Below are 27,071 nucleotides of genomic sequence, written 5' to 3'. Positions count from 1 at the left end.
AGGGATCTCTTGCCTCACCATATAACGATTTTGTTTCCAAGTGCGTAGCTATAGGTCCTTTCTCTGAGAAATATTTTTGTATCTGTTTTTGCATAGCTTCACCCCACGTTTACCTTGACGCTATAGCTTTCCGTCTCCAAAATCATCCTCCACTCCATGGACCTTTAGGAGAATTTATTTGGTCAACCAATGCAGCGCAATCAACTCATAGTAGAGCGCGTAAATAATATTCAACTGTTCACTGTAATTGAGAGATGCCACAACGCTTCACGTTTGAAGAAATGCTCACGTGAAATATCGCACACATGATGTCACCTCTGCTTCAGAAGAGGCCGATATTACAGGTTACCTCAATATCGACTGACAAAACAGAGTCTGCAGACTTTCGCGTCAAACACGTTACCTGTACAATCATATGAGGAAGTCCAGTATACGCGAGATAAGGTGCTACAAGGCGATAAGGCGATCCCACGTCGCGTGCAGAGGGAGCGTCATAATGAGAGAGAGGTTATACAGACGCCAGAATCATTTTTTTACAGCACAGTTTAAATGTTTTATAGTTTCGGGCGGCAATGCTTATAGCACATAAAGGCACGTTCCCGCTATATATAGTTATTGCTGCAAAGCCTGTTGATTGACGTGAAACAGGCTATATAGTTACTGAGACAGAAAAGCCGTACCGTGACCATGGATGAAGATGAAGCGGAAGGAGACTAAACGAATAAGTTTTTGAATGTCTTCTGTTTTTTAACTGAATATTAAGTAAAAGTTCAGGCACACAATTCTTGGCCAATCGCCCAGCGTGGGTACTAACCATAGTATGACTCCATCATCATCAGAGGAAATAGGGCGCGCGTGCCTCGTGATCTGCTGCTCGCGCGCTTTTTTAAGAACAACGGCACAGAAGAAGGGGACGCACCTCCGTCCATAGCGCATTTTTTTCTCCCCCTCAAAAGGTCTCCATCCACCTGGCGATTCCAGGTGAGCGCGTCGACGTATTGTGCACGCGTTAGGCAAATGAGAAGGCATGTCATGGATACTCGCTCCTTTAACGAACCGTGACCGTTTTGCCGGTATTTTACATGCGTAAATTTCACTTCGTTTCTTCATAGTTCATTCAGCGGCGTTCCTTATATAACCTTTCATTGTCGCCTCGTACGCGCATCGATAAGCAGTGGCAGTGCCGTAATTAAGCGATGAAACATATTTCCTTTCATTTAGGAGTACATGCGCTCTGCTTAACGGTGACAGCAACTCTCGCTGTTAGGCTTAGCCACGAGGCCTGCTAAAGGTTGACACGGAACATACTTGTCCGAGACGTACTTCCATGTATTCTAGCTGCGCGCAGAAAAAAAAAAAGCTTCTTGGTCTGAAATGCAACGCTTCTGAGAAGTGACTTTGCGGAGATGCCCAAATCAATCTTGAGCTTACGATACCTTCAGCGTGGTGGCTTCTATCGCAGCACCGGTAGAACTCTTCTGTAGCATGCAACCTCAAGTCCATAGGACAGGCTGCAACAGCAATGCCTCTGAGAGCAACATATTTTAGATATATTTGGCAAACTTGCAATAACGCATTTCAGGAAGTCCAACTGTTGGATGAGTCTAAGCACAACGGACGAGCAAGCGATCCCGTTAGTAACGGAATGGTAGGACAACGGCTAAAATAGGTTAGGCCTAGCTATAGGCTTGGCACCAAGCCTAATGCCGAAATACAGTATAATGAGCGAATTACGTGAGACATGAATCTTGCAATCGCTGTGGCTTCCTTCTCTTCTGTAATTGTGAGCAACAGCGAACGTGCACCGATATTATGATAGTTTAGGAAATGAATGTAAGAACTTGCTTACCACTCGACGCAACAATGTTTTTTAGAGATGTACAGAAATGCCTTCGAAAGAGGCAAGGAGTCCGACCGTCGTCAAACATGGTGCTACGCGCGCGGGGCTGGCGATTTTTAATCTGTTTCTGCGTCCACAAAGTGTGCGCGCATGGTAAAAGCGATATTATTCCTAATCTACTGAGCACGAAAGCTTCAGGTTTCTGTTGCACCGACGTAAACAATTCAGAGATTCGCTAACTAACTCTGTGGGCCTCAGAATGTCATCGCGATTGTGGTCTCAGTGTCTCTACACCTATAGCTACTACACGCGTTACCACGCGTTGCGTGTTTGTTACAGTGAAGTTGTTAACGGCTAGGGTTAATTCTGCGTGTGCAAAAACTCCACCGCCCTCCCTTTATCGTCGTTCCAAGCGCACGCGTGCCTAGTTTCCTTCCGCTCTCCCGGGGTGGCGGTCCCGTCGCGCGTGCCTAGTTTCCTCCGGCTCCCCGAGATGGCGGTAGTCTTTAATGTATGCCGCCGATCAAGACTGCCGATCAAAATAAGTGTGTGCGTGTGTCTTCGGGATGACCGCCGTCACCTCTTGAGAGAAATAAAATGTGTTTATACCTTTGGATCTAAATTCTGTGTCACCGATGTCTTGTGCTAAACTGCTTCGCTAGTAATCCACCTTCCACAGCAGTGGGATGATACGTGATTTTTTTTTTACACAAACATATACATATGAAAGGGAATCAGGAAAAAAACTCCATTAACCCGTTTTACATATCGTTCACGCAGATGGAGCGCCGCCTCAAGTGGGACCACAAGGCGGACTTCTTTCTTTCAAGCATTGGACTTTCCGCCGGGATCGGCAACTTGTGGCGGTTTCCGTTCCTTGTATTTGACAATGGCGGAGGTAAGACACCGCATTTACTTTCGATATACACTGCAGCGCTTATACCTAGGCTGCTATTATACTGTAACGTCCGGAGGATGAGATACTCACTATACGTCGTCCATATAGGCAACCAGCACAAAACAGTGGAATGACAAGTGTACGGCCTCTCTCGGTGATATACCTATCGATGTAGTATTTGGTCAAATTTGTCAATCATTGTCGCTTCCACACTTGTCCTTGCGCGCGCGCGTGTGTGTGCGTGCCTGTGTGTTTGCTTCATGTATGAGCAAACACTATGCCTTTTACGCAATAATATTGTTAACTGATGCTGACAGCTGCCGTAGGCATGCGTACGCAAGCTTACATCTCTCATCCGTAATTAGATCCCACTACAGTATACTTCAGAAACCTGTAACTCAGAAAGGCACTCTACTGTTCCGCCTTACAAACTATAGGAAGCTATCCTCACCAGTGTTATAGCGGTCTGAAAAGGTGCAGAATGCCTAACCTCTTCGGCGCAGGTGCATTCCTGTTTGTATACCTGATAGTGATTGCATTGGTGGCGAAGCCGCTGTACTACCTCGAGATGTTCGTGGGACAGTTCAGCAGCTCGGGATCCATGTCCGTCTGGGCTGCCTTCCCCTTGGCAAGAGGTTAGTTACCGCTTCTTTTTTTTTTCTCTCTCTCTCTCTCTTCTTTTTTGTCCCCTTCCGGAGCACCGTGCATTAGACAGAAGCCCAAAAAACAAGATGACGCATACTCCGTTCGCGAATAAATCCCATTTGACGCACGCACACACAGGAATATGTGGCCAGGGCAATTTTACTAATGAAAACAAAACAAGGGGGAAGGAACCAAACCAGTAAATATCGATTCACCACACAGCTGATCGCGCTCCATGTGCACCGCCAGCAGAAATGACATCACATGTTATTCACCGTAGCAAATGGCTCACTTATGAACACTTAGATTGCAGTTTGCCAATTATGCATCCCAAACTTTAACGTATAACTCCATATACGGGGCGTTTTATTTTAGCTGCAGCAAGTTTTTTTTTTTTTTAATTGCCTGTGGTATACCATAGGCAATACAATGATACAATGATAATCCATGATCTAATCTACTCGACGAGGCGACCATTACTTCCACGAGAAATCCAAATGCCCAATTGAATTACGCTAATTAACTTTCTAATTATTTATTTAACGGCACATATATTTATCTACAAACTGTAGCTAGTGAGTTACCAAGGTGTATCCACTTCGAATGAATTTACTGAGCTGCGCTAGTTTCGAGATATTAATTTTCAAAGTGTCAAATTAAATGCATTGACGTTCCAGTTACTTTTGTGCATAAAACAGCGTTTTCTTTAAAAAGGTAACTGGAACGTCAGTGCATTTCCTCGGGCACTTTGAAAATTAATATCTCTAAACTAGCGCAGCCCAGAAAATTCATTCGAAGTGCATACATCTTGGAAACTCACCGGCTATAATTCGTTGATTAAAATATGCGCTGGAATGTAATTCATTAAATGTTAATTCGCATAATTATCTTAATTAATCAATTAGGCGTTTTGATTTCTCGTGGAAGTAATGGCCGCCTCATCGAGTAGTTTAGATCAAAGATTTGAATTGTGCCATCTGCCACATGCAATTTTTTTTTAATTTAGTGCAGCTAAAATAAAACACAGTGTATATAGATTGATTTCGAAAACCTACGAGGCAACGCACCTTATTCGTCAACGAAGTCAGCCGCGAAACCGCTCAAACACATTTGGCGATCATCTACAGAACCCTTGCATGGTAGTTCTTCAATGAATCTGGGCTGACAATATGGGCAAAAGAGGGTGATGACGTGACGGAAGCGACATTTTACTTTCTGGAGCAGATATCGGAGCAGAAAAAATGGCACTTTGGAGCAGCCATAAATGTTCTTGGAGCAGAAAAAAATGCTAGTTAGGAGCAGCTATTGGTGCTTTCGGAGCAGATGACAAAATATGCCATGCGATTCCTGGAGTTAAAAGCATCACCGAAGCGTCTCATAAACATTATTATTTATTATGAAACATACTGCGCACACAATAATGAACGCAATTTTGAAGAAAGAGACAATTCAGAAGATGGATGATTATCGAACGCGTAGTAATATGGGCTATATATTTAAAATGCCAGTACTTGTGGCAGAAATGAGATCAAACCGGTAAAGCTGAGCACCACATTATAAAAGTAACCACAATCACATATAACCGTTGCCAAAGCAGCAGTTGATAATTGCTATGAGATCGAAGTAATCTGTCACTTCCCCATTTCACCAACATAGTCTGCATGTCAAGTTCAAAAATACAACTAAATGATCTACATATTTAAAATGCCAGTTCTTATGCCAGAAATGAGATCAGAGCCGATAAAGCTGAGCATCACAACGTAAAAGCAATCTGTCACACATCACAGTTGCCACAGCAGCAGTTGGCAATCGGTATGAGATCGAGTTTCCCCAGCGCCGCTTCGGAGCAGTTACTAACAAAGATGACAGTCTGGAGCAGCAAGTAGCAGCATTTCTCTGTTGGAGCAGTTTGGAGCAATTTGGAGCAGTTTGGAGCAACTGGGGCAGCACTTGCATCACTGCGTGGCTTTCTCTCGTGCCGCAACAGGAGTCGGTGCCACCATGACGGTGGGGAGTCTCTGCCTGGCGCTCTACTACAACATGTACCTGTCGTACGCGCTCATGTACCTCTACCACTCGGTCGGCTCGCACCTGCCCTGGAGCGGGTGCTACACTTCATGGGGCGCCAACACGCACGTCTGCTACATCCGCAAGCCGAACGTGGTGAGCGCACTTCTGCTACGTCACAGATGTCACTCGGATGTCACAAAAAGCGACGATGCTGCGGCGCGAAGGCACAGTTCGCTTGCGGTCCACACAAGCTTTCGGATTTAGCTTAATGCCCAAGATTCACCTGTCTTGGGCATTAAACTAAATCATATTTTTTCCAGCGTCAGAGAAAAAGAAAGACACCGGAACACAAAAACAATTAAGCTCCTCTGATTAGCTGAGCGCCTATTGCTCGTATTTGGGCACATCATCATCAGCCTATATTTATGTCCACTGCAGGACGAAGGCCTCTCCCTGCGATCTCCAGTTACCCCTGTCTTGCGCTAGCTGATTCCAACCCCTGCGCCTACAAATTTCCTAACTTCACCCCACCTATAGTGTTGTGCTGTCCTCGACTGCATGCGCTTCCCTTCTCTTGGTATTCATTCTGTAACTCTAATGGTCCACCGGTTATCCATTCTATGCGCATTACATGGCCTGCCCAGCTCCATTTTTTGCTCTTAATATCAACTAGAATTTCGGCTATCCCCGTTTGCTCTCTGATCCACGCCGCTCTCTTCCTGTCTCTTACCGTTAGGCCTAACATTTTTCGTTCCATCGCTCCTTGCGCAGTCGTTAACTTGTCGAGCTTCTTTGTTAACCTCCAAGTTTCTGCGCCATATGTTAGCACCGGTAGACTGCAACGACAGTGGTAAGCTCCCAGTCAGGATTTGGCAATGCCTACCGTACGCACTCCAATCCAATTTTATTCTTCTGTAAATTTCCTTCTCATGATCAGGGTCCCCTGTAAGTAAATGACGTAGATAAACCTACTCCTTTACAGACTCTAGAGGCTGACTGGCGATCCTGAATTCTTGTTCTCTTGCCAAGCTATTTAACATTATCTTTGTCTTTTGCATGATAATCTTCAACCCCACTCTTACACCTTCTCGGTTAACACACACAGGCTTCACAGAAAAGAGGCCTCGCAGTTGAGGAAAAATTCGTCCTGGTCCGGGATCCCGTGCCAGGACGAATTTTCCTTCAGCTGTGAGGCTTTTTTTTTTTTTCTGTGAAACCTGTATGCGTTTCCTTTGTAGATTCTTGTTCCAATGAGGGTAGATGTCAATTTTTCCCTTTAATAAACTTTCCTGCACCTTGCAGGCTAACGCAGAACTGATTTTCCAAAGACGCACTACATAATGGAGCTGTAGAATACTGGCTGTTTGTGACTGGTAGCTGTTTCTCGACAGTAAACAAAAAAAAAAAAACGCTTGTATGCGTGCTGGTTTGTCTCACGGATAACAGCCTTACACCTAAGGCTATAAAGATATTGCTGTACACGAGGGTAAGCTCAAATTACACCTGCGATGATAGAATCGATTGAAAACTGAGTACTAATCCTGACCACCTGGTGCGCAAAAAATATCAGATACGAGAGTTTTACATTGATAGCTTTTAAAGTTTATTTCATGCAGTTTCCATGTATGCTGCCGCAGCTGTCATGTTGCGGGAAAATACTGCCAAGAAAATAAAATTAAATTTTTTTTCCATCAACGATTCGATCTCACTCTTTAAGGTTAACGGTGTTAGCCACAGCACAAACCAAACACCCTCAGGGGTTGAACATTTTTAACTGCACACTGCTGTTTGGCCACCTTCTCTAGCACAACGACTGGTCACCATCCGCTCTTATACGAACAGTTGAACGTAAACTTCTTGGAGGGTCCCATTAACGTGAATTCGATAGGGGCTTCGTCTGTGCTCAACGCAACGATCTCAACGCGGTGCAATTTGCCCGTTGCGCAGAGAACGTGCAAGGCTGCCGCGCAGCGCCTCTATCAGCGGTTCAAGCACCACAACATCACCTTCGGCGTGGTCGTCAACACCACGAACAACAACATCGTGTACGTTCCGCACAGGGCCTACTCCGTCGAGATGTCAGGCTGCGTGAACGCCACCATGTCGGCCGCCGAACACTTCTTCTGGTGAGCCATCGAGGACTCCATCGAGTGTTAGGTTAGGTTAGGACTCGGATGGCCTTCTCGGTGTCTGCTCACAGTCCCCGTTTTTAATTCACTCCTCTCCTACATTGTTACGACATTGTTACGTCTAAGGCTATTTTCAGGATACGTTTAGACATAATCAAAACCCAACTAAGATGGCGATCGACTAGCATTTAGAAGAGCTATGAATTGGGCTAGTTGGTGCAGTCATTTTTCTAGCGCTAAGTACTGTATGACGCAACAAGTACAAAACGAACACTGGATATGAAGCGGATACGAAGTGACTCACGCTAACTCACGCAAGGGATTCCGTACGTAGGGCAAGATGGCAGCGCCTGTTGAAGCGAGAGCCGTCCACTTCGGATCTATCGAGTCGTCGGCCTGCACTGTTTGGCTCATTCGTTCCACTAATGCTCGTGTTTGCTTTAGATTTGTGTGATGATGCTTCGACAGCGGCGTACAGGTGACAAATGGACGTTGTTTTCGATATACGTTCTCGATTAACGGCGGAGTAGGCTTAACGAGATGGTCTGCTCATGTTTGATGTATCCGCCTCGAGATGGCGCCCAAGTGTATTTGCGTTAGCGTTTTGCTCCGTTGCGCTATTCTAAAACACTACCTCGTACCGCGCAGTGCAGCCTTTCTTTGCGTTAGCGTACGTTGCATCGCACGCCAACGCTAACGTAAGCGTTTTCCGCTGTACTAAAGCTCCCTATGAAATTTCTAACGCCCGAAAGCAATATCTACTTCCGCATTCAATTCCAGCCGTTCGGGCGCGCTCGACGCGCGCCTAAATCTAAGTGCGCAAGCATTTTTTCGCCCTCCCTCGCAGGGACAAGGTGCTCAAAGTGAGCCGAGGCCTGCACGACGTCCGGCCGATGAACATTGACCTGACGCTCTGCTACTTCCTCGTCTGGCTCCACATCTTCGTCATCATCAGCAAGGGCATCAAGTGGTTCGGAAAGGTATACGGGGCAATGCTCCTTGTACGGTAAACACTATACCAGTCAGCTTTCACATCATATACAAGAATCCATTACGCTCGCGTATACAGCAGAGGAGCTCTAGGTTGGTGCTACTCATGCAAGACGTTGCACGTTGTGCAACTTCGTACTATGCTCACTTAATTTAAAAAGCAGAATATTATTTCAAGTATCACGCAACCCTGAGTCAAAGCAGTCACAGCATTAGCTGCGTCTTGTTACCAGGCCATTCGTGCACGAACAACGCATTCCGCACTAAACCCGTGAAGAACCTGTGAATGATCTTTGTAAACCTCGGTGCATGCCAAACATGACATGCGCATACGCCCCGCGAAAGACGGCACGCAGGACGAAGTCGTTTTCGTGGACCGGGCAATATAACGACATCGCGAACTGAGACAAGCCCGCACCAGACATTCCCGATATCAATAGAATGCTGCGTACTGGCTAGTAATTCTTTCAAAACGCTATCATGGAACTGCATAGTGTAACGCGTTCGCTAAAGACGTGCGCATGGAGCCTTGCATATCCGAAGCAGAACCGCGCTGAATTAAGTGTCACACGCACTGGCGAAACCAAGGCAAAAAGCTAAAGGCACCGTGTAATTATGAACGCGACCTTTTGGTTGTTACTTTGTGGCGTCATTCTTTAATAACTGCAAAGAACTGGCGCGAGCAAGCTGGTCGTGCCTCAATGTACAAACTTCAACAATATTCTGCGCAGATCGTGCTGGTGACGGCCACCTGTCCCTACCTGATGCTGTTCGCGCTGCTCATGAAAGGAGTGTCCCTGGACGGTGCGAACTCTGGCGTCGGCTTAGTTTTCATTCCGGCTTGGCAGCACATTTTCACCTTCAAGGTGAGCGACAGCGATGGTGAAGGGGCACAAGCACTACCATGAAAATTGAACAACGAATATAACTTGTCAGTGGACGAAATTGTGCGCGCAAAGCAAGGAAACAGTTAGGTGAAATGACAGCGGCGCGCATGGTCGCTAGATTCGAGATTCTATTGGATAACGTCGCGTGCGCAATCCGATTTGCCACGCCTGCAGTGTGTCGCCATAGAATTGATGCAAACGTCAAACAGCAGTCCGGTCGTAGAGGCGTACAACATGACGACAGTGATAAAGGTGTCAAATCGATCATCTGGCAACTGTAAAACAACGCACGCTTAACAATGCGTTTTCAAGTAGGAATCTGTATCTTTATAATGCCACGTGTGCTTATTTACCTCTCAAGGTGACCGTCCTTCACCGGCTAACAAATGTTCCAAGTTTTCACTCAGCGCAAGTCGCCCCTTTCTGTATCGAAACTTTCTCGAATGTTATCGCTGGTTCTATCTGTTGTTCATGTTGTCGTCGAGCCTCGTGTAATCAGATACCGAGCACGACGAGAATAGTGGTGCGCATTCCAGAACTTATGCGAGCACAAGAGATTACGCCGGTAGGTTCATTGAGCCGTGTGTAAACAGCCGACGCGTCTGTTCCGAACACCCGGGGACGTATTCTGCGATGATAACCTCGGCGATACTATCGCCTTCGCGTTACGTAGTGCTCAACCAGCCAATCAGCTCATCCGACTTTGCTCAACCAGCCAATCAGCGCGCGCCTATAACGCCGATACTGTCGCCGAGACGACACTATCGCCGAAAGTGACCGTCGCAGAATACGTTCCCAGATTTTTGACAATTGCAGAGTGTTATTGTGCAATTACTTTTTTTTTTTGGGAGGGGGGGGGGGGGGGCACATACTTGTCCAACGAACAGTTAATTTCGTGACTTGCATTCCGCTTGGTCGTTCAACGTCACTACAACAGGACAATATCTCAAGGCGTCAATTTAACCAATAGTATGCTACGGAAACCGGCAAACTCAGTACCATTTTCCAATTTCTATTTGGGTGATCGTACCTTCACCAAAAAAAAAAAAAAAAGTATATCCACTTGGATGTAGGGAACACAATGCTGCAAAAGCATTTAGAGAAGCATCAAAAGAAAAAAAAAAACTTCCATCTATAGAAGAAGGTAGCGCCACTTAATATCACGGCAGACACCGCATAATCTGTGCTAATAACGAGGCCCAAACGATTGCAACACGAAGCAAGCATGAATCCTCGAATTAACCACATACCTTGCTTCGAGATCCACTAGGGAAAGGATAGGGGGAGGTAATAAAAGCAGTGAAGCAAATGAATTCAGGTTGCTTGACTGGGCGTGGCATGATTTCAGTAGATGCATGCCTAAACTGCAGGCGATCGCAATATCTTTCGCGACACACTCTCTCCGAAAACAGTGCTGGAGGAACGCAATCGAACAAGCCCTCACGTCCCTCTGCGTCGCCACAGGCTGTCTGACGGTTCTGGCCAGCTACAACGACTTCTACAACGACATCTTTCAGTAAGCGATCTGCTGGACACATTTTTGGCGCGATATCTCGAGAGGCGCCAGCAAGATGCTTTCCCACGATGCGCGCCTTCTTATTTAAACGTCACGCTACACATTGTTTTTCGTCCGTTCACATAGGGACACGTGGTTCTTCGCCATACTGAACTTCGTTTGGGGCATGCTGTCGAGCACAGCGTTCTTCTCCGCACTGGGGAGCCAGTCATTTCTGCTGAACGTCACCCTGCCCGAACTCGTCCTAGACGAAGGTAAAATCAGCGAGTACGTGGAACGCACTCGATAAATGATCTGCTACGTGGCATCGCACGGCGTCATCGCATCCATTTCCAGAATAAAGCGGGGAACCGATGATGCGCAATTCGGCTGTCGTAACAGTGCGCCGATCGGGACCACCACCACCTAGACAGCACAAGGTCTGTTCGCTCCGATCCATGACATCATTAAACCTAGCCCGAAATCTCCATCGCCGAGCCTGGCGTGACGAAAGCGGTGACGCCGAAATCATCGCTGCTTACTCGGAAGAATCCCCATTAGATTCTGTGGCAGCCGGGCCAGGTGGCATAATGTCAGGGACCGGTGTGAACAGGCTTTGTACTATCTTAAGGTGCTGTTGTCGGGACGCGTGGGATGGACGTGCGCAGTAGGAGAAAAAATTCACCCTTAATCGTGCTGGATTGTCCGATAGTTAACACCCTTACCCTTAAGGATGTATCTATAAAAAAAAATTTCACCGGACACGACAGCGAGCTGACGTTATACCTGCTGTGAGAGAAGCCGTTTAGTTTGAAAACTGTTTAGTGATTGAAATAGAACATTCCAGCCACCTGGTTGTTGTTGAAACGTATTTGTTATGAAAAGTTATCCTCCCCTCTTGACTGTTGTCACCGGGGGGTTTACGAGGCTGTATTATTGCCTTAGTTGGGTCACGAGGCCTGCCTCATCAAACTAAGCAAGGAGTGTACCTAGTATCCGCTTGCGCTGATTGTGGTCTCGAAGGAGTCGTGTTCATTCCACGAGTGCACGCCACCCGCTGGAGACCGCAATCAGCGCAAGCGTATAGTAGATAGCCACCGCGCGCGCGCGCGCAAATATCTGGCACGATAATATTACAGGGATAGCTATTAAAGTTTGTTTCATGCAGTTTTCGTGTCATGTTTGCTTGCCAGGCACGCACGCACGCACGCACGCACGCACGCACGCACGCACGCACACACACACACACACACACACACACACACACACACACACACACACACACACACACACACACACACACACACACACACACACACACACACACACACACTGCTTTACATTTTATTTTGTCCCTGTGAACGATTCGATCTTTAAATAATAAGGGAGCTGGCCACGGAAAAAAAACAAAAAACAAGCACCGTTAGCGGTGCTGGTTTTTACATTAGCACTGCCACGCCGGAACTACTCCGCAAACACGATCCATGAGGTTGCATCTCAAAGAGACCACCCGACAGCACCACATACATTTCGCAATTTATTATTTTTTTAGTGCGAAAAACTGCTTAACGTGAAGTTTTAGAAATAACACGCCCAAATGGCTTAGCGCACCCGAAAACTCAAGCTCCCTCCTCGATTCTTCCCCGCTCACGCTGCGTTCCTTTGTATGACGGGCGGATGAACCGAAGAACTGGAGGCCATGGTACTGCGCGTCCTCTGCGCATGAGCAGTACCGTGGCCCCTAGTACTTGCGTACGCATACCGCTTGCGTTCCCGTAATCTAAAACTCTGTACTGTCTTCTAACTCTGGGATACCTCACTGTACGTAACAGATACCCTAATTAATTTCCCTTGCTTCACTTTCGTGCGCAGTGCAAAGCCTGGCGTTCGTCTCCTACATCGAGGCGCTGAGCAACTTGGCCTTCCCGCAGATGTGGAGCGTGCTGTTTCTGCTCTGCATGTTTCTCCTGGGACTGAACTCCTCGGTGAGACCACGATGCAACCTCCCACTCTCCCCTCCACCCCCGCCCCATACTTAGCGTTGTATAATACTACGGAGCTCAACACCAAATCACGGGAGCATGGCCCGGTAGTACCATCCGCTACGTGACGATCACCACTACAGCGCTATCCGGCGATGAAACAGTGGCAGCGTGGGTCTCTTAGCAGTAGACACGGTGTTGCTTTGGCAAGTCGGACAATATGAATGAATATGAACAATGCGCTGTACTAGAAGAGAAACTTCGGCGAGTTGGTGGGAATTTGTTTCGGGAAAAAAGAAAAACATAACAGCGCTGGGTAGACAAGGACACAAGGAAGAACACGACACTGGCGCTGACTCACAACTGAATTTGATTTCAAGGAAAATTCACATTTATACACCATGGCCTACAGGGCGACAAAAAGCGGTTACCATTGTCATGTGACTGTTACCACTGTCATGCGGGAAGGTTTAGGTGGGCCAGACCGGCCGATGTGTGAACATCAGATTAACGACGCACTTGTCGTCATTAAAAGCAATGCCTCCTTTACTAGATGCCCGCCGCGTCGCTCGCTTTCCCATTGGAGAGGCGGTTCCCTTAGTTCTGCATAAATTCCGCGAGGTGGCGCTCGTTGCCTTTTCAACTTCCGGCGGCGGCGGCAGCGGTGGCCAAATGCTTCCGCTACAGTGTACCCCTTCTACACTGTACTTCCGCCGCCGCGTCGATAGCGCCTGCCGCCTCCGAGACCGTAACAGATACCATGGTAATGTCAGGGGCCGCAGCACGTGATGTAGGTTGCAGGAGTGCGCCACAAGCGGCGCTCGTTGCCTTTTCGCCGAGACGAAAAAAGGGATAGGGCACGAAACCGGGTTTATCGCACCACGCCGCAGTCATCTAGTAAACTAAAAGGTACGGGGGGGAGGGGCTTGCACTTGCAGGCTAATTGTAGAGTGTTTGGGTGTCGACCGATATAAAGAAATACAGATTGTTTGTTCGGGCATAAAGATCGAACTACTAGGGAGCTTATGGAAGCCTATCATATCGATAGGGAAGGGGAAAGGTGTATCAGTAAGCCGTCTGCCGCTCTTAGTAATAAAGAGTTAAGATTTTCGCAAGTCAGTATTTCACGGTAGCTTGAGTTTGACAGATAGTCTTCTGTTGGGTTTTTATTTGTTTTTTGTTGTTTTTATTTCTTTTGATGACTCTGTGGTTTATGCCTCGTGTGGTTCGCCACGTCACCTGAGCAGTTACTGCTGCGCGTGTACAATCGCTTTTTGTCACCCTGTCGGCCATGGTGTATGAATGTGAATTTTCCTTGAAATAAAATTCAGTTGTGAGTCAGCGCCAGTGTCGTGTTCTTCCTAGTGTCCTTGTCTACCCGGCGCTGTTATGTTTTTTTTTTTTTTTTTTTTTTCAGCACATGAACAATGCCTCGTTGAAATAAACTCTTGTTCGTATACGTATACACAATGGGCACGTAGATGTCAACATCAGCGTTGGTGTCGCCCATCTTGCGACGTTGACTTCAATCAGAACGCATAAAGCAATTATGCCAATAAAAAGGCTACATGCGACTTAGCCGCTGCAGCGCGAACATGTCCCAAGGAACATAATCATAAATATAAAATGGCTCATGAGTGTTTTTGTGGACGCCGTACAGCTGGAAGCACATACCGTTTATGATGCGTTGTTGTTCAACAAACTGCTACACCATATTCCTACCGTCTCTGCTACTGCTGCTGCCGTCCGCGTCTAAGTTCTTCCGTAAACTTCAATACGTGCGCGGACATACTAAAGCTCCCTAAACAGTTGCTGAGTTTGCGCGTGAAACTGTCGCCGCAGGTGTGCCTCATCCACACGGTGCTCATGTCCATCACAGAGCAGTTCCCCGGTCTCAAAGACTTCAGGGTCGAACTGACGCTACTGTTCTGCATCGGGGCCTTCCTGGCGGGCCTCCCTTTGTGTACGCCCGTAAGTTGATTTATCCCGTGTTGGTGCACGCGCGTAGCTTTTTCAACAGGCCGAGATAATCGAGCGCTTCGCACAAGAAACGTCGTTGCGGACGACAACAGTCATCTTACTCGATCTTTGAAGCGAAGCACGGGCACCAATTACTATGCGGCGCCCTCATTTCCCTTGGTTGTATACAGCCACACGTTTCACAGTCATTGGTACGGCGCGCACACTTTGGAATCAATTACTCGCTGGAGCATACAGCGGTGAAGCCATTGCATTGTATGAAAACGGAAGACAGTTGCAGTGTATATTTTGAAGCGATAGAAATACTTGGTAAGCATCGTGAACGATTCGTGCAGGTATCTCTCAAACTTCCAACTGCATGTATTCGTGACTGAGTGCTTTTTTTTTTTTTCGACCGTTCACGGCAGTGAGCATGTTTTATTATCTACCTGCTCTCATGGTTCCCCTCTTGCGCGTGCACGTGCATGATTAGATTAACGTTGCTACCGTGTCACCATTACGCAATGTTTTTCTCCTCTATCGACCTGCGCACGTGCGCTGGCAACAATGAGCAGCGCGATCTGCGCTTGTGCAGACCGGACCTTTCTTCATGAAGATCCTGGAAACCCACCTGGGCGGGTCGTTCCTGGTGGTCGTCGCGTTCGTCGAGATCATCTGCTACTCTTGGGGATACAGTAAGTCGGATTCGTTGATACACGTTTTAGGGGACCACAAAAAACGCATTATGCGGGAAAACGTAACATCTGATAAAGCTTACCGGTGCAACATGCAATTTTTTTTCAACTTCCATAGAAAGCCAGCATACAATTGAAAACCAGTTTAGTAAAGCACTTTATTGCTGCTGAGCGTTCGACGTCTTATAAACGCTAAACACTTTTTTGGAGCGGTTGTAGAAGTCAATCACAATCGATGAAGCTTGCAATTTTTATCTCGCGCTTGAGTGTTCTTTACTATAACAGCCTCTTTTCGAACCCTCGTAAGTCCTTCTACAGTTGCCGCAAAGCCTTGGTAACCGCACAAGATATCGAAAGTCACGAGACAGCATCCGTGACGGTTAGAGTTACTGTACATTTGTTTCACCCGCCGTGGATGCTCAGTGGCTATGGTGTTGGGCTGCTGAGCACGAGGTCGCGGGATCGAATTCCGGCCAAGGGCGGCCGCATTTCGATGGGGGCGAAATGCGAAAACACCCGTTTACTTAGATTTAGGTGCACGTTAAACAACCCCAGGTGGTCCAAATTTCCGGAGTCCCACCACTACGGCGTGCCTCATAATCAGATCGTGGTTTTGGCACGTAAAACCCCATAATTTTTACTGTACATGCTCCCCTTACAGTCACTCTAGTAGTGACCGTGGGAGCGGGGCGACCCCTTGTGCCTTCATCCGCCTCCTCTCAGCTTTCTATTGCGTGAGCCGCGTTGAAATCGGCGACGGCAGCCGACGATCACCACACGGTGATGTCGATACTGCTACGTCACAGAGGGAAGTTCTGCGATGCGGCTGTTTTCAGCGGCGACCGTGAGGCGGACAGCGCCGGCGGCGCCGACGCGCGATGCCGCTGCTGGTGGTGGTGCGCCGTTGCAGCCTTTGAATGAAATAGACTAGAAGATAAACGTAACAAACGGAAAGCTAATACGCATGACCCCATGAAAACAGAACTGGGCCGGTGCTTTGTAACCTAAGCAAACGTGTCAACCAGGTCCTACTGTATGCTTGATTCTCTGCCTACCGTTTCATACCAAGAACAGACCGCGCGTTTCTACAACCTCTGACACCATCTGCCGTTTCTTCATCGACCACTCATAAGCGAGCCAAAGAATAAAGCCGTGGTTAAGTTTGTTGCATTGACGAACTAGCAGATTACGGAAATAGTAAACCTAGCGTGTCGCACTCGAGGACAAAAAGGGTGGCTCGCAATATACTGCAAGGAGTGTGACAATGTGATCATGTGTGGCAATGAGACCAGTTAGAGCGGGAGCGCTACCTGGTTCGGCACTGCATTGGTTTCCTTTTTGTCTGCTAAAGATTAGCCTTTCTGAGTACAGTGCCACAATTTGGAAAGTGTAAGTGTTGATCTCTGAGTTCGCTAAAATATATGCTGAAGCTATTTCGAATTTTGTTGCTGGTACTAGATTTGCGCAGTGAACTCCATCTATCTGGCATAAAGAGCGTCACGTGTCCAGCGCGTGTCACGTGTTAACGTCACGTGACGGCAGTTCATTGTTTCTTTGTCCTTGTCTCCCACGGGTTATCCTTTCAATAGGGTGGGGAGTCCCGACTTTTTGATCGCTTCAACTATAGGCACAGTGCGACGAAGACAAGGCGGACTAGGAATAGCGTCGAAAGTCTGCGCTGTGTGCGTATGAACCAGCAACAAGCCCAAACAGCAACAATAATCTAATAGCATTAAAAATTCTTTTCGTTCCTTCTGCGACGTAAAAACTGTTGCTGCAGCGGCAAGACGGCTCCTCTTCGACATCGAGTTCATGTACACAGTGCCATCGTCAGTCGTGTACAAGGTGCTTTGGAGTTTCCTGGTTCCACTCATGCTTCTGGTAAGCACGGAGCGTCGCCCAAGGCGCTTTGTTACATTTCACACACACGAAGGAAGTGACTTTCACGCAGCGCAGAAACTAGGTGACATAGGCGGTATAGCTATCCGTGACACTGCCTTGCGCTTTACGTAAACAGCGCAGAGAAAAGAGCACTAAAGAATATAAACGTCATACAATCAATAGTCCAACTCAACAAGCGCTAAGCTCCCAACACAACCCGAATTCCGGAATACTGGTACACACCCCACTCATGTACCAATTACGGCCTGCATATTCTATGCTCTATATAGACTTCTTATAGGCTACTCAATGAACTTATGAGTCATGAAATTGATGTGTCGTGTTCTCTAGCTGAGGACTATGGTTATATCTTCGCGAGAACTGGCCGCCGCTAGCCGGTCTGATAGCTGACCCGTTCACCCCTGGCGCCTGCGCAGCTGAGCTACTTGTCAGGCCTGCTCAGCTCGTCGCCCGCGATCCTCAGGGGCTACACGTTTCCGCTGTACGTGGACATCGGGGGCTACATGCTGCTGCTGTTCATCTTCTGCCAGATCCCGCTCTACGGGCTCAGCTGGTTCAAGCAGCGGGGATACGTGAGCCCCACTTTTTCTTCCCCTCTTCACTAATGCTGCACGTTCGCCTGCCAAATTGACATAAAGTGCTAAAAGCGATAGGGAGCCGAAATACATAAATTAGGTACGTTACCAACCAACGCTTCTAGCAACCGCGAGGTGGCGACAGGCGCTAGAAGAATGCGCGCTGTCGTGCATGTGATTGCGCTCGTCACGGTGATGAACGAAGCTACGAAAAAATCGGAGGCCGCCTAAGCATTTATGAGTTGCAAATGCGAAAGCATTAATGTCCAATTGAACGCCGCTTAGCGGTCCTTCGAGTTTTGTGCTGCGAGTAATGTACCATAGCGGTACGTGCTGCCCGAGCTAGCAAGCAGCAGCAGCCTGCGGTGCCAACGTCGCATGCCACTGACGGCCTGCGCGACGAAAGACCGATGAAGCAGCAGCGGCCACCAAGGCCGGCAGGCGCACGCAGCAGCTAAGCATAAAGCCCCTTGCTAAGCCCAGTGGGGGTGAGAGATACAGACCGCGCGCCGGCTTCCGAGAGCTAGACGGCGGCACCCGCCCGCGCGCGTCACGCGACTGCCTCGCCGACGACAACCCATCTCGCCCGGTGGCGTCGCATCACCGTATGTGCTCCGTCGAGGCGTGCTGCACCCAATGGGAATTCAGGTGCCGTTTCGCTGCTACAGACACCGGATTTTTCTCTCAGTGAGTCATTTGATGCGTTCGCATGAAAAAATCCATAAGCCACAACTCATATTTGTATTATGGCGAGCTGTTAGGTAGGATTTCATAACCATCACATGTTCCGCGGCGCAGAACTGCGACGACGCAATGCTGCCATCGTACAAGTGGGGTCCCGAGGAGCCGGCGCTCTTCAACGCCTACCAGGCGCGCCTGCGTAACCGCGGCCTGGTGCCCATGAGTTCGCGCTTTCCCGTGCGCTTCGTCATACCCCAGACGGTGCCGACCGACGCCGTGCTGCCCGTGATGTTCGCCGCAGAGCCGGTCAAGCCGCCGTCGTGGTCGCCCCTCAGCTGGCGCCCGGGAGGAGCTCCAGGACATGCTGAGGTGACCAGTCTCAACAACCTCACGATAGATTATGGAGACGGATGCGTCGCGTTGATTAAGGATTCGTGGTAAACGACGCACAATAGGAACGACGATCTAAGGCGAAGGACGACAAGGACGCTGCGTTCTGTGCTTCCGTGTCCTAGATTCTATTACGCATCGTTTATAACAAATCCGTTCCAACTTGCCCAACTTGCAGTCTTTCTACAGCACGTTGATTAGAGCAAAAGGCGGGCCACATATTAACCTAGTTGAGGTTAAGATGAAAAGTCACCATACCTTTACCTATAGGCATATAATGAATTCCGCACCTCCGTTCCTGTGTGTGAAATCCTTCCAAACACTTTCCCCGCTAACATTTCCACGCTTGAAACATACATACTTGAAATGTATACGTGACACCAACTATAGATGAAAGAATCAAGTGTTCGTCTGTCCTCGTCTGGTATACACCCTCTCTCAAACCCAGGGCCACGTGGATCGACAGTGGTCCCTGCCGCCCAACCTGCCGGCACTGGACCTCAACAGTCTGGCGGTCTCGATGCCTAAGGCCGACGGTGGAGCCGGACCCTCGGCGCCCGAACCGGGTCGGAGAGCCTCGCTTATTTCGCCCCATGCACCGACGCAGCCGCCTCAGCAGGTGCGCGATCATCCACGTAGCCTCTAATTTGCTACATGTATAAATAAGAAGCACGAAACGAAGGAAATAACCCGCGGAATACAGAGATAGCGAAAGCAGCAAGTGCGGCGACATACAGAGATAGTCTTTATAGGTGGGGCCGAGGGAAAACAACCTAACTGTCAATTACAACGTCGCCTCCGAAGATCGTGCGATGCGCGAGATAGCGCGCGCTGCCTGATCTCAGAGCCATTTGTTACAAACTTACGTTTCCTCCACAAACATACTAGAGGGAGCTTAGACGCTAGCGGAAGCAGCAAGTTCGGTGCTTCACGGAGAGCACAGGTTTGCTCAGCGGTTATTCGAACGGCCACAGGCGTCCTCGGGCCCCATACTCGACTTTCTTTCAGGGAGCTGAACAGACATGTCTTGAACAGGGAGCCCGCGTCATGCTAATCCCGTCCAGCCCTGTGGGCACAATGAAACGCTAGTCAAAGGAAAAATGGACGGAGACCACAAACAGAACACTTCGGCTCCCATACGTGAGCCTTGTTCACAAATCTTGTAAACAACGCTTCCGTATGGGAGCTGGAATGATTTGTTATTATTAATGTTTGTGATGAGCATTCATTTTTTTTGTGGATGATTGATCCCTACCAGACAAGTTTTCGACAAACGCTCGGCTTCACAATAAACTGCTAAAGGGGGTTCATCTTTCTGGCTTCAAACGGCTTTGCCACTTTGATCAATTTCAAAGAAATATTGCGTTATAAAAACAATACATTGCAATCATTACGTATGAGTGCCGAAACCTATTCACTTTACGCATTTAGAAAAATAAGATTCCTCGGAGGCTTAGAAGGAGAAAGCGTAACAACGCGACAGGCACGTCTGAAGCACAAAGACAAATCCATGTACTATTAACCTATTATCCACATGGTCTTAGCTGAGCGATGACAGCGCCAGAGTTCTCTCTGGTGATTTTCGCAGGAACTAAGGGCGGAGTACTCAAAGCCTTTAGTTCGCAAGGTTATTGGTTACCCGCCTTCACTAACCATTTGTCCGAAAAGACTGGCTGCATCTTACGAACACAACTCTAGCGTAAGTTATGGCATGTGGCAACCCAAGCGAAAAAAAAATCATTTTTGTAAATATGGGCCCTTTTTGCATACGCGTTTACTCAACACATAGAGACAGCTTCAGCTGAAGTCCAGGCGCAATAACATCCATCGGTTACAGGCGAACTGAGATTGACAGACGAATGCCGCCGTCTCCTCGAACGCTTTCATATGACAACCCACTACACAAAATACAAGCCCCAAATACCCCTCCTTGCCTTTCCCTTATGACTTTCCTCTCTCTCTCTGTCCAGACACTAGCCCCCACCTTGTGGTTCTGTCCCCAACGTCCTTCACTTTACCCTAACATACCTACGTGAGGGGCCTGGGTCGCCAACCTGGCCAAAACGACTTCGCCGTGGACAACTCTCCTCCACCATCTACTCACCATCAAGGGGGGAGGGGGGAGGGGGGGCAGTTTCAAAGCTCACTCTAGAGAACAGACTCGGGCATGGGCTTTGAACATAAGTTTGTTCTCTTTCTCTCTCATATACGAACACCATCTGAGCTATAGTTTAACCAGATTCATTGCCAACCATTTGGAGGAAAAGATCGTTTAACGGACATGAATGAAAACATTGACTAATTCTAGACAAGTTGAAGTACCGTTTGAAACGGGATTGTATTTTCGTGGCAGAAAATAGATACAGAACGTACAAAATGGTACGCGAGCATTTCTCTCTGTCTAGAATATCGCGCCCGGACTACGACTCCGATGTTAGTGTGACGTCATGCATTTCACTACATTTCCGGCAATTCCGGCCGTTTCACGCTGGCAAATACTTGCAAAGGTTACCGGTTTAGTTGTCTATACCTTTCAATCTTTGTGAACACTTAGCAGCCACTCTCGATTTACCATTCATAAACCCCGAGAAAACTGCGTCAAAATGCATGAAATCACGACAGCTTATGCAAAAAATTCCAAAGCGGCCCCGCCATGCACCCGTTATTGTTTTTATCGCACCTTCCGAACCTTAGATTCGAATTAAAGGGACAGTAAAGCGAAACATTAAAGAAGTTAAAACTGCATGACGAAGTATTCTTTCAAAACTCAACTAAATTTTCGTTAATTTTCTGGCATAGGATCATTATTAACAATAGAAAATGAAGAGCAATGTCTGGCGTTTCTGAATTTAGAGTCGAAGCCCCAGCGGCGGCACGACCATGTGACGTCACGGATTTCAAGGTATCCTAGTATTTGAGCCTCTGTTGCTCAGTAAAAGTTTTTGAAACATGCTAAGTCTTTGGCTCTTTAGATAACAATGTGGTCCATCTTTACCGGGAAAAAAACTAAGGCCCCAGCAGAATAACGCCCGAGAAGACTAAGGCCCGAGAAGACTAAGGCCCGAGAAGACTAAGGCCCGAGAAGACTAAGGCCCGAGAAGACTAAGGCCCGAGAAGACTAAGGCCCGAGAAGACTAAGGCCCGAGAAGACTAAGGCCCGAGAAGACTAAGGCCCGAGCAGACTAAGGCCCGAGCAGACTAAGGCCCGAGCAGACTAAGGCCCGAGCAGACTAAGGCCCGAGCAGACTAAGGCCCGAACTGACTAAGGCCCGAACTGACTAAGGCCCGAACTGACTAAGGCCCGAACTGACTAAGGCCCGAGCTGACTAAGGCCCGAGCTGACTAAGGCCCGAGCTGACTAAGGCCCGAGCTGACTAAGGCCCGAGAAGACTAAGGCCCGAGAAGACTAAGGCCCGAGAAGACTAAAGCCCGAGAAGACTAAAGCCCGAGAAGACTGACCCCGTATTCAGAAATGCATCTTAAATTGAAGCCCATGCTTGACTTGATATAAATGACGCCTGGCGTGAACGTTCCCAAGAGCCTCATTGCGCTTCCTTTGGTGCGTTCACGGCAGGCCTCATTTAAATCAAGTGTGGGCTCCAAGATGCATTTCTGAATATGGGGGTAGGGCCCCAGCAAACTAAGGACCGAAAAGACCTTAGGCCCGAGCAGACTAAGGCCCCAGCAGGCTAAGGCCTGAGCAGACGCCGCTAAAAATTCACGATGTCACGGCGCGCTGGTGCGGCAACTTCGAAGCGGCGTCGCCACCCGTCTCTCACCTCTTTTCTGGCTCACCAAAACTAAGCCTCTTCTCGTTTTAAGACTGGCTTTTCTGACATTGTGGATGGGGCATTTGCTAACACAGGTCAGCTAATGTTTATCTTTATGTTCCATTTAAAACGGATTTAATTCGTAGCTTCAAGTGTACGTATACTATCTAAAGAAAAATGTAAAGCTTATGATCCCGCAACCAGGATAAGATATTCAGAATCAAAGTCGAACATTTATCTTGAAGCGAGAGAGCAGGAGCTGGGGAAAAGAAAAAAATAACTGCTGAAATGAAGAACGGCCTCCTTACATAAAGATCGACAGCATTGTATGCAACACAGCTAATAAACAGAACAGAACGAATATAAATAACTAATACTCACATATACGGATGGGGTGGAACGAAAGAACCGGCGTGTTCCTATTAGGTATATGAAATACGGGGCTATAGCTGGTTCATGATTAGCACAGGAAACTACTGTGCGAAAGGACGGTTAGGGTTACTGAAAGAAAAAGTGAGCTATGAGGCATGTTTTTTTTTTTTCTTGTTCTTTTTTTCGTCTATTGAAGGAATAGCCTATCGGTAAAGAGCGCGAGTTTATTCAATTTCTCTTGAGTCAGCTTTGAAAATCTCCGCGGTTGCAGGTTCGCCAGTTCCTGCCGACGCTGAACCCCAACAGCCTGGGACCGCAGTTCTCGGATTCGCCGATGCGGTTCGGCCTGCTGGGCCGCCTGTTCATCCGGCGGCACGAGGGCCACGAGGACGTGCTGGTGCCGGCCATCCCGACGCAGGCACCCGACCAGTACCTGAACCCGAAGCTGCCCCCCATGACGTACCCCGTGCAGCCCGGTGGACCCATCGGGTTCACCGCGCAGGCATCGACCTCAGCGCCGGGTGCGCCCCCTTTAGGGTGTTGCTTTAGGCAGCGTACATCCGGCTGAAGTTTCACGCGATTTAGGGTTTAACTTCAACTTAATTTCTGGGGCCTTACGTGGCTATAACAACAATCCGATTATAACGCGCGCCGTAGTGCGGCACTCCGGATTGATTTTGACCTCCTGGGGTTTTATTTAACGAGCACCTAAATTCGAAGCAAACGAGCGCTTCTGGATTTTGCAAGCATAGAAATGCGGCCGCCGAGGCCGGGATTTGAACTCATGACCTTAAGCACAGCGGCGCAACGCCATATATAGCTACTGAGATATTATACAGGGCGTCCCAGCTATCACGCAGCACGATTAAAAAAAAAAAAAAAAGAGGAACGGCGTTACGCGAAGCAAACCTAGTGCGTATTGTTTCCAGTGCAGTGGAGTAGCCGCCAGTAATTTTTTCGTTGCTGAGATTTAATTAGCTATAATTGTAATTAATTAGCTAACTCGAGAAGTGTTGCGCTAATTATCAAAGTGTCAATGAGAACATTGTACAGCGACACGAAAAACTACCGATACAGCTTTCTGTTGCTCCGTACGTGCCACATAAATGTGTTTTTCCGAGCGCGAAAGGAGCCCGCGAATACAAGCAGAATTGCCGCGCGACTGGTCGCTCGAGGCACTTTGCGTGTATTCGCGGGCTACTTTCACGCTCGAAAAGTACCATTTAGAATTTATTCCGTCCAAAATTAGACAATAGTAGACATATTAGACAATTAGACAACACGCATTTACGGTCTCGAAGTAAGAGGTACTCATTTTAGTGTATTTTCGTCGGGATAATCGCTGTTAAAACTTTAGATCATTCTCACGTGACCTTTGTGGCACGATAATAGTTGATACCGTACTTATAAGGTGCATCCCCGTCACGTAGAACAAATTCATTCACTTTGGAGATAATTTTGCCAAAGAGTACTAATCGCATGCTTTAAGTGTATTTTGTCGCAAAGCAACCTGTTAAATGTTTAACACTGTTCGGGGTCACAATTTGCAACCCCTGATGATCTATTTTGTGCCACATTTCCGTTGATCTGTGATAATATGGAAGTAAACAATTACACCTTTCAAGGTTTAGTTTGTCAAGAAGCACCACATTAACAATATCGCGCCATTTTTCTTTGTTTTTCTTTCCAACAAAAATTGAAAACATTTCAACACTTAACATTACACAGGTAATGAAGAACACTGCCATCTTTTAAGCTGCGCTTTCGGCACACAACACCATGTTATAGTTGAACACCATTTAGGGCTTTATGTTCATCCGCCACAATAGTCAATGTTGTGTACATTTCCTTTACCTAGTGCACTGCCAGAAAAAAACGTTGCTACTTTCGGAACATACCACCCTGTTAACAATCACACACTTTCGCGGCTTAGTTTTGTCCCACAACAACAATGACTACTGTGCGCCTTTTTTTTTTACTTGACTCATTGCGTCCGCCAGTTTGTGAGGAACCGTATGGTCAGCATGACGCTCCTGGCAGCAGTTTGTGCGTCACGGCCAGAGCTAACTGAAAACTGCACGACCATTTATCACAACTGTTGCCGTGGGGCTACGTTACGTCCCAAAGGAATTTCGATTTTAAGGTGTACAAAGGGTGACGGTCCCGTCGCACAAACCCAGCATGTTTGCGAATCCAGCAGCGGAACCGGCCAATCTATAGCACAACGTTGTTCTAGTATCATTACCCCACTGAAAAGTGGTTTATGGCACAACTAGAGCATTTTAATTCGATACAGTTGCACTTACGCTACTTTCATAATAATCATTATTATAGCAGTTTCGTCCGAGGGGCGAAGAACTAACAGCGATAGCAGTGCCGATTTTCATGTGCTAAGCCTTACTCACGCGCATGCGCGACCGCGAAATAAACACTCCCCTTCAGCACGTATCTCGACCAATCAGCTGGTTTTAGATTATAAACGGCATTACCATCCAACGACCACTGAAATTTATTTGTTTATTCAAAATACCTTACAGGCCCATTGAAGGGCAATTAGGGCACTGAGTAAGGGGGGCAACAGTAATTACAAGTCAAAAAATAAAAAAAAAACAAAGATACAGATGAAAAAAAAGGCAACAATACAAATATTACAAAAAGCAAAGTACAACATCTTTATACAATATTAATACGCAACGAATTCAAGTTATCACGGAATGTTTCGCGATTAGAGATGGATGCAATGTGATCCGGAAGACTATTCCAATGCTCGAGGTAATGGTGATGAGTTAAATGCCTTCGTTAGACCATGAATGCGTGCAAAACTAAGTGCACTGTGAATGCGTCGAGATGTGCGCATAGGTGAATGAAGCGGCAAACAGTGAAATTTATTACTATAAATGTAAATTGGCTGAAGTAGCAAAGACATCCCTTTATAATAACTTACAAAATCTAATCTTTTTTCCCCCCGCCCTTCTGTTGGCCGTACCGCATCCGACCTCGACGTCCTCTCAAGCAGCTCCGGGTTTTTCTATCAAGCCGGACGCGCAGCCGGACGCCAAGCCCGACGCCAAGCCCGACGCCAAGCCTGATGCCAAGCCCGATGCCAAGCCCGATGCCAAACCGGATGCCAAACCGGATGCCAAGCCGCAAGCCGAGTCCGATGTCAAGGGAATCTTGCGCAAGTGACCCACCCGGAAGTTAATAAAACGAGACAGCCGCACTTGGCTCGGTGCACCGATCTTAGTGTTACTACTTATATCAGAGTCCTTTATTTAACATGTATTGAAAGGCTTCTGCTCATACTATGCTGCCGGCCTTTGCCGGGCCTATGCAGGAGAAGCAACACTTTATTTTGACAAAATAACTTGAACCCCAAATAAATCGCGACAGCACAATATTTAAAGCTCTCGATGTTAATTTGGTGGCAGCTGTTTCTTGTTGGTTAACCGGGAACACATGCATCAGAATTTTGGTTCTTGCAGACATAAGGGGTTGATTGTGTGTGACGATGAACTGCTAGTCCCGTTGTTAGGGGCTTCAGACATGGTTCGGGATTGCTCGATATAGCTTTGCGCCAAGCGTTACGTGTTGGCATGCCGTTATAGCTCATTTAGGCAGCAAGACTATCACGGGAGCGAGATTATCAAGCCATTTCCCAAGGTCAGTTTAGTGAATGAATAGCAAGTCCTAAATTGAGAGAGGGGGAGGGGGGGGGGGGCGGCAATCGGTGTCTGGTGCACATCGCGCGGTTTCGCTAGCTACTTCACCGGTGCGACGTCACAGGTGTCTACATTATCTCGGGCCCCTACATGCACGGATTTTTTCAGTGTTCAAAGGCGCTGAAGTTTTGC

General features: G+C 47.7%; 1 protein-coding gene across 1 annotated transcript; it reads left to right on the top strand.

The window, feature by feature from the left end:
* The first annotated feature begins 896 nt into the window (after positions 1-896).
* Positions 897-26,451, top strand: LOC119432803 (sodium-dependent nutrient amino acid transporter 1-like). The gene is made up of 18 exons (XM_037699960.2): positions 897-981; positions 2,621-2,738; positions 3,242-3,373; positions 5,371-5,546; positions 7,341-7,519; positions 8,370-8,502; positions 9,244-9,378; positions 10,812-10,915; positions 11,042-11,169; positions 12,767-12,879; positions 14,719-14,847; positions 15,431-15,530; positions 17,311-17,411; positions 17,849-18,004; positions 18,806-19,057; positions 19,527-19,697; positions 23,492-23,741; positions 26,237-26,451. The coding sequence occupies exons 2-18, from the start codon at positions 2,621-2,623 to the stop codon at positions 26,404-26,406; spliced, it is 2,547 nt and encodes an 848-aa protein (XP_037555888.1). The 5' UTR covers positions 897-981; the 3' UTR covers positions 26,407-26,451.
* Positions 26,452-27,071: the final 620 nt, after the last annotated feature.

Source organism: Dermacentor silvarum, chromosome 11 (assembly GCF_013339745.2).
Source record: "Dermacentor silvarum isolate Dsil-2018 chromosome 11, BIME_Dsil_1.4, whole genome shotgun sequence".
NCBI lineage: Eukaryota > Metazoa > Arthropoda > Arachnida > Ixodida > Ixodidae > Dermacentor > Dermacentor silvarum.
The sequence above is the reverse complement of the archived record's forward strand: the minus strand, read 5'-3'. Positions and strand labels throughout refer to the sequence as shown.

Coding starts and splice junctions, on each gene's coding strand:
- LOC119432803 (XM_037699960.2), top strand. CDS start 2,621: ATGGAGCGCCGCCTCAAGTGGGACCACAAGGCGGACTTCTTTCTTTCA. Junction 17,412..17,848: donor TGGTTCCACTCATGCTTCTG/GTAAGCACGGAG, acceptor GCGCCTGCGCAG/CTGAGCTACTTGTCAGGCCT. Junction 23,742..26,236: donor GGCATCGACCTCAGCGCCGG/GTGCGCCCCCTT, acceptor CCTCTCAAGCAG/CTCCGGGTTTTTCTATCAAG.